Source organism: Octopus bimaculoides, chromosome 2, assembly GCF_046866305.1.
Source record: "Octopus bimaculoides isolate indiv1 chromosome 2, ASM4686630v1, whole genome shotgun sequence".
Lineage (NCBI taxonomy): Eukaryota > Metazoa > Mollusca > Cephalopoda > Octopoda > Octopodidae > Octopus > Octopus bimaculoides.
The window spans coordinates 110,936,345-110,949,499 of NC_142929.1; the positions used below are offsets into that span (position 1 = coordinate 110,936,345).

Below are 13,155 nucleotides of genomic sequence, written 5' to 3' on the forward strand. Positions count from 1 at the left end.
CAAATTATTTAGGCGTGTATGTGATTTTTTCTATATTCATCTGGATTAATGAGTTGTATAATTTTGTAAAGTCGGTGAAATAGTGATGTTTTGGCATTCATTTTAGATATAACTGTATATTTGAGAGCTATTGAGCATGTAGCATGAAAGATAGTCTTTGTGAGATTGATAGTTTTTGTGAGAACGGATGATGGTCCTCAGATAAATAGATGATCTTGAATTTGTTTCGTTACGTACATGGTAAGCATGTATGATCTATACGTAGTTCGTGATGATGTAAAATGTTTGTTTTGTTTATAAATTTGTTGGATGGACAATAGTGAACCATGCAGGATTGTTATAATGTTTTTTGGGTATAATACATCTTCACTAATGATGTTTCCTTGTGTAACCAAATGTTATGTATATGAATGTTTTTAATGTGTTTGTGCTTCGTTCCGCCTCTTTTTTTTTTAGTCAATGCATAGTATGAATGTCGGAAAAGGGTTTGCATATAATTTCTTGTTTATTTGCTTGTTACATTTCATGATGAATGTTATGGCCGGTTATATCTGGTGTTTATTAGTGTTGCTAGCAAAAAGGAGCAACTGTGGAATCGAAATGTGCTTCCCCAAGCTGCCATTGAAGTTTTGTCTGGTTACTGTGATCTATTAATAGTCTTAGGGTCTACTAAACCAAATTTTCCTCTAACCACGCCTTAATGTGTTAAGAAGAAAAACTAAAACACAACGAATTATTTAATTCAGAACTTAAGCTAGCAGAAAGTTGGGACGTTCATGGCTAAAATGCCGATTTAACGATAAAATTTGACACAGAAGACAGCCAATTCGTTAGTATAATACAAAGCATAGTCGTGTGTTTGTGCGTTTGTGCGCGTGCATGTGCGTGTATGTGTGTATACATATATGTTTGTATGTATTTATAATGAACGTGAGCAATAGCTTTGTATACATAGTGTGTAAATTACCTGAATATAAAAGTTAATTTGCAACAATTTATATTCTAAGCGGTTGAATTTCATACTATGTCAGTATTAAAAGAAACGATATAAGAAACCATGTATCATCTTCACATTTTATGATCGATATTTATTTGACGGAGACTGATATTCCTGTAATCTAATTTCCCCATAGTAAAATCAGGTAAGTTAACAGACACTTTGTTTACAGGTCAGATACTGCACCACACAATTTTAACATGTGACCTCTGTAAAAGTACTTATCTCGTTGTTTTGTAGTTCTCTCTTATATTACGGTATTTAATGGAGCATAACAAAATTCTCTTCTTGCCACGTAGGACTTCCTAGCAAAACTTTTTCACTCTTATGTATTATGGACATCAATCACCATTTAAATAACTTTGTAACCTATTCGTTTTTATGGTTGAAAAACGTTACTGCTAGACGTTACTTTTGCCATCAACTAAATGTATAAAATACTGGAAAACTGGAAAAAATACATAATGCTTTGGAAAAAACACGCAATAACCATATTTCTAGTGATAAAATCAGCCATTTTTATACATTCTTGTCTTGTTTACATCATAACATACAAACGTTTCAACCGAAACAGAAGTGCTGGTACACCATTCATATCTTTTTTGGTCTGGTAATGAATGTGCAACACAAACAACTATGTTCCAGATTTTGTAATATATATTGTACGGAGGGTTGGCAGCTACCAAAATCGTTAGTACGCCAGGTAAAATCCACAGCGGCATTTCATCCGTCTTTACGTTCTGATTTCAAATCCCGGCGAGATCGACTTTGCCTTTCATCCATTCAGGGTCGATAAAATAAGCACCAGTCGAGCACCGGGGTCGATATAATCGACTTACCCTCACATCCGAGATTGTTGGCCGTGCAAAAAGATTTGCAACATATATATATATATATATATATATATATATATATATATATATATATATATATATATATATATATATATATACATACATACATACATACATACATATACATACTCACACACACACACACACACACACACACACACACACACACACACACACACACACACACACACACACACACATATATATATATATATATATATAAAATAATTGAGATTCAGATCAATTAGGTACTTGAGGCATCAAAAATTAGTGCGGAATTATCCGTACAGTTTCAAAATAAGGTGAATAAATCAAAATAAACAACAGAACATCCTGAGGTGAAGCAGTACAATCGTTTCAAGCGACACCATTTAATTGAACAATGCAATCATTACATCAATTTAAATGCAGAGCTAACCTCAGCTGCATAAATAAATAAATAAATAAATAAATAAATAAATAAATAAATAGAATTAATTTAATCAGTCGGACACGTTTGTATAATTTTACCTAAATCCACTAACAGGGTAAGAAGACAAAGTCCATGCTGTATTCACTTCAGCTTAGAAGCTACTAAGACATCAGGAAAAAACTTGTTAGAGATCTAGCTTGTCACTGATTTTTGGGTCGGTTTTAATTTATAGTCTTGTTTATCAAATCTTTGTATATCAAAAACTAAGACCAAAGAGCATTGTCTGTTAGGAAAAAGCCTGAGGGAGTTGACAGAATCATAGTGGGTATAGTCATAAAACTTATCAAGATTAATTTGAAGTAGTATAAAGAAACTGTCTATAATGAGGTTTGGTAAAGGAAGCTCTTAAATCGAGATGTTAGTTACCAGTTAAAGGGGCAAGATTCTATGCGCGAAAATGTTTTAGTTGAATAAAAGCTAATACTTTGACTTAAAAATATCCTTTTCTACTCTAGGCACAAGGCCTGAAATTTTGTAGGGAGGGGCCAGTCGATTAGATCTACCTCAGTACGCAACTGGTACTTAATTTTTCGACCCCGAAAGGATGAAAGGCAAAGTCGACCTCGGTGGAATTTGAACTCAGAGCGTTAAGACAGACGAAATACCGCTAAGCATTTCACCCGGCGTGCTAACGTGTCTGCCAGCTCGCCGCCTTTTTGACTTAAAAAATTTCGCTGTATAGAAATTTTTTGCAAAAAACTGTTATATGTATATTGTTTTTATTATGTAAAAGAATTAGATTTAATTTCCTTTTTCAGCTGGTACATGGCGACCTGTCAGCCCGTAATATTTTGGTCAGTAGTGGAGGAGTTATTAAAATATTTAATCTCAGACCTCCAGACGTTCTTGCTGCCCAACTTGCAACTATCACTGGGAAAACATACAAGGTAAGGAAGTATCATTCACAAATCACCAAATGTTAATATTATGGTAGTTATTGACACGGATACGAATGATGAAAATATAGATGTTAGTTTACTAAATTTTATTAATGTTTTTATCAAAGATGCACAAATATATATGGTACTAACATTATTAATACATAGTTAAAAATTCTGTTATTTTTCATTGAAATGCATTTTTAAAATGTAAAACATTCACATGTAAGTAGAAATTATAACAATTATAACATAGGGCTGACTCACAACTGTGTTGCCATTAATAAACACATATGAATTCAAACAATGAACTGCATATTATCACTAACTAATGAGTTCTAACTGTAAATTGCTTTAACATTGATTTACAAATACTATCAATTACAATGTTCATTTTAGATTTTATTATTTCTTTGTTGGTTTCAGTCAATAGATTGTGGCCTTTAAGAATTGTTGTCGCGTATAACTGCTCAATCCTAAATCTAATGCTTATTTAATTGAGATATATGCGTCGAATTACTACGTTACGTTTTTTTTTTTTTATATGAAGTTGTATATAATGTTATTGTTCCAAGAACATAACACTTGTATCACATTTAAATGGACTGATACTTGATTTATCGATCACAAAATGATGAAACGCAAAATTGATCTCGGTGCTATTTAAAAATCAGAGCATAGAGCACCAGAGCAAATACTGCACGAGATTTTTCTCGGTGCCTCAAGACTCTACTGGTCTACATGTAGCCTGTTTGCTAGATTCACATTAACTAACACAAACCAAATATATTTTTGGTAGCAGCAAGACGAATGACGTTATTTCACCAGGTTCAATTCTTGAACTATGATTCATTGAATTAGATAGAGTAAAGTAATTGGCAGAAGCGATAGTGAGGCGTATGTGTCGCAATCATATTTACTTTATAACCCTTAGGCTTTGCGCCTCTTTAAGTAATCAATACTTTTGATTTGGCCGAATTTTTACACGCATTCATTCATATACATGAAAACATACACAAGAGTGTATGCGCGCGTGTGTGTGTGTGTGTGTGCGTACGTATAATATTCATATAAAGATATGCAAATGTTTTTTAAAAAATACGAAGAATAAATAATAATTGAATACAAATACGTAGTTTAACATTTTAATCCTCTACGGAACCTGTCGATTGACAGACACTCTGAAGTTCTGTAACATTATCTTGGTTGATTGCCAGATAAGCTGTCAGTTCAGTTGAAAGTTTAAGAAAGGAAATTAACCAAAAGCATTTAGAGAGAAAATAGAAAGCGAAAAAGAAGAGAAGAAAAACATTTTTTCGTTTAATTTTTATGTAAAACTAATTTTAAATTAGTTATTTATAATATGAAATAGTTTATACAAAGATCAGTGTATGAGAGTTCCGGCAACAAAGGCATCAGGAAACTTTATGTCTATTTTTAAGACAGCTAGTTGAATGGTAACATCTTCAACCATATTTTCTTCGTCTATACAAAATAATTGTTGTTTTTGTTAAGTTAGTTGAATGAATGAGACCATTACCCATAATTTTTGGAAGATTCTGATAGACTTGTAAGATTGTTGCAGTTGATAGCTTAAACGTTGATACGTCAGTATTTGCAAGAATCCAAGAAGTCTGCAGTGTTGAGAAAAAAGGTTTGGGTGAATATTTTACTACAGGATTAAAGGATAAAACAAGCAAGGATGACATGGGAAAGAGGAGCGATGAATGTGCAGAAATAGAATGAGGGGGAAAGGCTATTGTATTAGCGACAAAAGTGGCCAAAATAGTTGAAGAGTGTTGGTGATCGAATCGGTCAAGAAGTCGAACGGCCTGCTTTGGACGTTGTTTATGATATTAGTATGAGCACTACACTGATATAGATCCAGCTTGGGCTTAGTGGAAAGTCTACAACTGTTCATAAGGGAAGTTTTTCATGGTTCACACACACACACACACACAGCGTGTGTATAAATTATTAGCGACGGACGGAATAGCATTACCAAAAGGTATTCTTTGTATCCGATTTAATATGAATCAGAACACCGAATATTGCGTTATCAGCCTTAAGAGATCCTCTCATAAAAACGTTTGGTGCATAAAATCACACACATAAATTGTAGCAAACGAGAATCGCTTATCGTGGATGCTGGAATTCCCATGTCACGTGAGTTCATTCTGCAGAAAATCATCGGGGGGAAGCGTCCGGTCGCCGCATGTCAGTCAAATCTCGCTGCAAATAACACAGTATTTGTCGTTCTAAGAAACGTCCATGTTAAGTTGGATATAAAGATTACCTTTTAGTATTAGTACTGCCTTCGTCGTTAACAATTATTGATAAGCCTGCTGATTATTCGCAACATCAGTGACTGAAAAGATGTTGATATTCTGTATAGGTATTACGCACACACACACACACACACACACACACACACACACACACACACACACACACACACACACACACACACACACACACACTCAAGTATGTATGTCGTTGTTTTGATGTAAGTTATTTCTTACATTTTTTTTACTTTTTCATGATGTAGGGGTTAATGGCACCTTAAAAGAGATCGTTGTATACTCTCTCTTTCTGACTCTCTCTCCCTACCACCGCTGTCTATTTCTTCTTTAAGTATTGTAGCTTGCCTTCCTCTTTATGGGAGATATTTCGGTAGAAATTTTGTTTTTCACTATATTTATAGATGATTCTAGTATTTTCATCTGTAATTTCTTGTATACTTACTTACGCTTTAGATTTATCGATTGCGAATATACACAAGTTTGCTACCATGAAACATCTTTTTATGACATTAAAGACAGAATTATTCAAGACTCTTCGCAAATGCTTTTTTTCCTTCTGCCTGGATTATAATATCCCAACCCTTTATACAAAAATACATACATACATACTTATGTACATAAATACATGTATGTATATATATGTATATTTATATTATGTGTGTGTGTGTGTATGGATGGATGGATGAATGGATATATATATATATATATATATATATATATATATATATATATATATATATATATATATATATATAACTACCCTTGGCAAACAGGACACAGTCGTGTGTCGATAAGCCAGCTGGAGGAGATGTCCTCCTGGGGCTAAAAGCAACAGTAACATCCACCCCTAGGGGTCAGCCACACTTAAGTGGCAATATACTACACTTTATCGTGCAGTTACTGTTAATACTTCATTTAGAGAATTAACATTGCTTGTTTTCACCTTTTCGATATCAGTGAAGAATTTCACTTGAAAAGAAGATATATATATATATATATACATATATATATGTATAATATATATGTATGTCAGACATTATTCAGTCTTATTTCAAGATTTTTTGCCAATAGAGAAAGAGCCAGTTTCTAACCTAGATCCAAGGCTCCTTCATTGGAATTTCCACATCAACCAAACGGTATTTTTGTTTGTATGTATGTACAAGTGCAAATTTGTATGCTTTTTATGTATGTATTCTCATACATATAGTTGCATACCTAGACATGCTCATATATATTTAAATGATAAATTTCTGGAAAGATTTACAAATTTTTACAGTTCCAGTGATGGATTGGATCCGTAGTCTTCGAATTAGCTGGTTTTTAGAAGCCTAATTTCTCATGATTGCTATGTATGTATGTATGTATGTATGTATGTATGTATTCATTCTCCAGCCAACATTGAGTTTGATTTCAAATATTTTAACTTTGACTGCCATTCTGGTTATTAGAACTGTTCTTTTCCTGCAGTAAAGGAAACCATTTCAACTTAATTCGTGTTTTTTTTTTCTAGAGCTTTGCATCTATAAAATGGATGGATCCAAATATAATTTGGTCACAAATGATTACAACTAAAAGTGATGTGTAAGTATTATTTTGTGTTCAACTTCATTTCAGTCTTCAATATTTCAGTCTTCAATTAATCATCTTGTCAATTATTTCCTTATTGAGAGCAATGATTCGTTACTGCAATATGAAATGTTACAGCGGGTTTTAATAAAATAAAACAATACAAGGCTACAACACAAATTATGCCTATCAATTTTCAATGAATACTTTCCCAAAATATCTTATATGTTTTGCAAACAGAGACTGACTACGCCAGTTAAAGTTTAGATTGCTAAATGTTTTGTGTTGCAATTCTTCCACTCTTCAGACCTAAAATAGCAATTCACTATAATTGTGACGTTTAAGACGGCGATCTTGCAGAATCGTTAGCATACTGGATAGAGTACTTAGCGGCATTTCGTTCGTCTTTACGTTCTGATTTCAAACAACCCCGAGGTCAACGTTGCCTTTCATCCTTTCAGAATGGAAAAAAATAAATATCAGTCAAGTATTGGGGTTCATATAATCGACTTCCCAAAAAACTGCTCGCCCTGTGCCAGAATTTAAAACCATTATATTTGTGATGTTGTACATGTCTACATGTTATGAAACATCATTATTTACACTCGTCATAAGACGATAACGCTGGAAGTTACATGAATTGTCTTGCAAATGCATTTCTTTTAAGAATATAAAAGAGATTAAAACACCATAAAAGCACTATAACACAATATTGTTCAAGATATATATGTTCAATTCATAACAGGCATTTTATTTCTGTTTGTGATAGATATGATTGACACTTTGTATATTTCCATTAAATGATCCTTGGTTATTGACTAAATAAGGACGAACAACAGATGTAATAAAGTAAACAAACAACTGATTACAGAACAATCGCAAATATCGAAGGTATTTGCTAACTAAGACACCTACTGTCTTCTACAGGCAAAACCCACTTACTTTTCTTTTTCCCCTCGCTTAATATATCTATATGTTTATGTCTCGTTTATTCTAGATACGTTGATTTATCACACAACTGGCAGAGTCTTTCAGTTTAATAAATAAACGTATCGTTGACTCGCATCACATGGTCAACTGCTTATTTGACTTGATAGTGATAACAGAAATATTTACACGAATATATGGTTGTATGTGCAAATATATAGTTATAGATATATGCTTGATATATGCATTCAGTTGTACATAAAAGCTGCTGCTGGCATTGTTCTTGGATGCTGCTGTTTGAGATTCAGTCGCGTAGAGATACACCAAGGATCTAAGAAAGACGCTGCATTTGGAACACCTTGAGTTTGTTCAGGACCTGTTTGGGGATGATCCAAATCTCGGCGCTGTAGAGGAAGACAGGCAAAAACCAACGTGCAGAAAAGACGCAGAAAAGATCTTGGATCTTGGGGAGAAATTGGGCTTCTTCCAGACACACCATCGAAGGGGTGCGAACGCAGAAGTCGCAGATCTGAGAACAATGCCAACAGCAGCCGACCATTGAAAACCAAGACCGACAGCGCACGCTACAGTGCTTTGACCACGTCTGTAGGATGAGAAGATATCTGCTTGGTTTTCATAACCTTTAATGTCAACTCAAGGCTACAGCATATCAATGGTTCTTGTACTTTCTCATCACCTGTATTACCTATAAACTAATTTAGATAAGTGAATTTAAATAATATAATGATCTGATCTCTTTGCTTCTCGCATGCCGGTTCAACCCACACCTAACTTTCTTATAAATATGAGAGTTATTTCTTAAAGAACTACTCATCGAACGATGTCGGATTCGACATGTTCGATGTGAGAAGTCTCACATGTTTGATATTTTATCTGTTTAAAATTTTACTTGAAGATGGTGGAGTATATGTTGTGATGTAATCTATTAATACATCAATAAAATTCTACCGAAACAACTGTGGTAAATTTTTATGGGTATTTGTATTCTCTTTTTCTACCTACGCCACACCTGGAACTAACCGCACAGTCGGATCTACGTTTTATATTGGATTTGGTACCTACATATCTACAGTATCCAATCAACATTTCATGCTTTCATTGTTGTTTACCTCACTGTGAACCTAATGTTATTGTACTTATCTATTACTGGCATCCTATGTATTTATCTGTCAAGGTTCCATTGAATCCTTACAACTAATTATCTAAGATAGATAGATAGATAGATAGATAGATACAGAAATGCACACACACGAACAATGTTCTGGTATTTAATTAGTTATTAAAGTGAAGTGTTCTTGATAGGATAGGTACTACATGATGGACCGTTCAATTCATTGTGAAGAATTCGGTCTGGAAATGACAATAAGTAATACTTTTGTTCTTAAAGTATCGTGTAAAATCGGTGATAATTTGCAGTCAGTTAATAATTGAATTTCTTTCTATGTTCACCTCCTGTCTCTTTCTCTTCACTCCCGCTCTTTGTCTACCTCGCGGAATTTGAACCCAGAACATAAAGACGGACTACATGCCGCTAACCATTGTCTCTAAGGTACTAATGATTCTGTCAAAACACGCAGCCTGAAATTTGGAGGGGAAAGGCTTGTCGATTATATTCACCACGGTGCTCAACTGGAATTTATCTTATTACCTACTAAATAATGAATTCCAAAGTGGACCTACCTCCACATTATTTGATCTCAGAACGTAAAGCCGGAATAAATGCTGCTGAGCATACTGACCGGTGTGCTAACGATTCTGCCAGTTGCCCGTCTTAATAATAATAATAATAATAATAATAATAATAATAATAATAATAATAATAATAATAATAATAATAATAATAATAATAAAAATAGAACTTCTAGCTTGTTGTCTCTTGAGGTCTCTGGGTGAGACTTGGATCCAACTTGTACAAATGCAAAACAAAAGTCAAACATAAAATAATAATAATAATAATAATAAAGAATTAGACGAACTAGAAACACCTGCAGAAAAAGCTAAGCGCTTGAAAACCCGTGCTAAAATTGCTGCCTTAGATATTATGACTGAAAAATGGCATGGAAAACCTCTCAATGGCAAATACCCAAAGAGAGCGAATAATGCAGATATTGACAAAGCCCTTACCCATCAATGGCTAATGACCTATGGCTTGAAATCAGAAACAGAGGGGTTTATCATAGCAGCCCAAGATCAATGCCTACCTACAAAGAACTACCAGGCCAACATATTAAAGAACGGCAGCTCCCCATTATGTCGTATATGCTAACAACAAAATGAGACCATCGATCATGTTGTCTCCATGTGCAGTCTGCTTGCGCCTACAGAGTATCTCAACAGGCATGATAGAGCTGCACAATATATTCACTGGGTAATATGCAAAAACCTGAACTTGCCCCATGATAAAAACTGGTGGGAACACAAACCACCCCCAGTACTTGAAAATGATCACATTGCACTCCTCTGGAACTTCACCATTCAAACTGACAGAAAGATAAACGCAAATAGGCCAGACATCATACTGAAAGACTTCAGACAAAAATCATGCCTCCTCATTGATATGACTGTCCCAATCGATATAAACGTATCTGTCAAGACCTACCAAAAACTGAGCAAATATAAAGATCTTGAAATAGAAATTAGCAAAATGTGGAATCTGAAGACGAAAACAATACCTATTGTCATAGGTGCCCTGGGAATGACAGCGAAACGGGCTGATTACTACCTAGCTCAGATACCAGGAAACCCCAAAACGGCTGAAGTTCAAAAGATAGTGCTCATGGGAACTGCCCATATCCTACGTAAAATACTGTCTATGTGATCTCAAATTTTAAAGCAAACACATAATTTTCTTATGGTTTCTTAAACATTCACTAGAACAAAACTGTACAAATCCAAATATATGGTACCATAGGCATAACACCTACATGAACTTCTAACTTGTTGTCTCTTGAGGTCTCTGGGTGAGACTTGGATCCAACTTGTACAAATGCAAAACAAAAGTCAAACATAAAATAATAATAATAATAACAACAACAACAACAACAACAACAACAACAACAACAACAACAACAACAACTATTATTATTATTATTATTATTATTATTATTATTATTATTATTATTATTATTATAAATAATAGCAATCAAAGCAAAACTGGAAACATATGACAACAGAAAAAAAAAAGCAGTTCAGGAAAAACAGATTGTTTGAAGCAAATCAGAAGAGACTCTTTCAGGAACTAGATGGGCAAATACATGTAACAATGATAGCAGATGCAGAGGAAAGCAAGGCATTCTGGAGAGGGATCTGTTGACTAACCTGTAGAGCATAATGATGACGCGGATGGCTGCATGAAATCCAAGACAGGTTAAGAAATGTAGAAGTCCAAGAAGACATAAAAATAACTACAGAAATGATGAAAAAGCAGTTAAGAAAATTCCCAAATTGGAAGACCGGATGGGGTCCACGGATGGGGCCCATGGTTATTGGATGAAGAAGCTGACAGGTCTCTATGAAAAGATAGCACAACAGCTTGATGAGTGCTTGCAGGAAGGCACAGTACCCAGTTGGATGACAAAAGGAAAGACATTGCTATGTGCCAAGGACCCTGAAAAGGGAAATACTGCACCCAACTTTACACCAATAACATACCTTCCGCTAATGTGGAAACTAATGTCAGGTGCTTTAGACGGTGAACTGTACAGACACTTGGAAAAAACGGGCTGCTACCCATTGAACAGAAAGGGTACCGAAAAAAGAGACGGGGAACAAAGGAACAGCTCTCAACTGATAATCTGATTATCAAGAACTGCAAAAGAAGACATACAAACCTGAGCATGGCATGGGTTGACTATCGAAAAGCATACGATATGATACCACACTTCTGGATAATAAGAACAATGGAAATGTATGGAGTAGCAATGAATATGAGAAGCCTTATATGGAATAGCATGAAATGCTGGAGAACGAAATTGACAGTAGGGAAGCATGTACTAGGAGAGGTGAAAATCAAGAGAGGTATCTTCCAGGGGTTCCAATCAGTTTAATCGCTTTCACCCTGGTCACAAATATTAGGTAAGGAAAGTAGCCTCCAGTACTTGACTGGCACTTGTTTTAAGAAATCTCATTATTCTTATTACTAGTAAGGGTTTATAGTTTAGACACAAAACCAGAAATTTTGAAAGATGAGGTACTTGATTGGCATTCTTTTAAGAAATCCTTCTACTATTATTACCAATGACGATGGTGGTGATGAGCAGTTCCTTTTATCTGGCAGAAAGCCAACATTTTTATAGTGCGTTCAGTAAAGTTGTAGTATATCACTGAATACTGAGTGTAATAAAATAATCCACCAAGAGATAAAAAAAAATAGATCATACAAATAGTTTTTGTTGATGTATTTTCAGTGTTTGTAATATAAACAAATACAACGTTTCTTTCCACAAAACGTCTTTGTATTTTAACTTGCAAAAATGTGTATGTTCTTGAAGTTCCTTCTCATGAATTTACGCATTCTCTGTTGGATAAGTCACTTGCAGAGAAAATAGAATAATAGTTGTTTTATTCCATCTCAGGTCAGCGTTGATTAAACACATATATAATCAATGACATTCAAGCCGATACCATGGCTGTATTTCAGCAGGCACAGTGCAGAAAGAACTACGTTATCAAATGTGCCCTTTCTCTGTAGTAAGATGGTAGGACCTGATATGAGAAATATGTGGCAGCTATTTTTAGCAGATCACACGTCTGACAATGTGAAAACATCTTCGTTGCCTTGATATAAAAACCTTTAAAATCATCGTCAACAGATTATTGAAACTCAGCGGGTGACCTTAATCTACAATTCGTTTTGCTAAATTTAGTGTATAGACACATTATGAATTCCTAATTCGATTCATTAATAAAACCCGGATAAATCAAGCCAACAATGTCAACCTTTCGAGCCAACAAGACATTTCCTATAAACAAAACAGACAAGCTTTCAAACGAGCATAACAATCTCTCTATCAACAAGGCAATCTATCCAGCAAACTAAGCAATCAAGAAGGCAATCACTTATACCAATAAGGCAAACACTTTCAACAAGGAAGCCTCTCAAGGCAGTATTAAAATTCACGATCGAACAAGGCTATAC

At 34.5% G+C, this 13,155-nt stretch overlaps 1 protein-coding gene across 2 annotated transcripts in view; it reads left to right on the forward strand.

Moving 5' to 3' along the window:
• The window catches only part of LOC106879436 (proto-oncogene tyrosine-protein kinase receptor Ret), a 400,307-nt gene that overhangs the window by 344,589 nt on the left and 42,563 nt on the right, over positions 1–13,155 (forward strand). For both annotated transcript variants that reach the window (XM_089347491.1, XM_014928991.3), the window contains exons 16-17: positions 3,082–3,210; positions 7,015–7,085. In XM_089347491.1, coding sequence (XP_089203617.1) covers positions 3,082–3,210; positions 7,015–7,085 — 200 coding nt within the window. The remainder of the gene's footprint in view (positions 1–3,081; positions 3,211–7,014; positions 7,086–13,155) is intronic.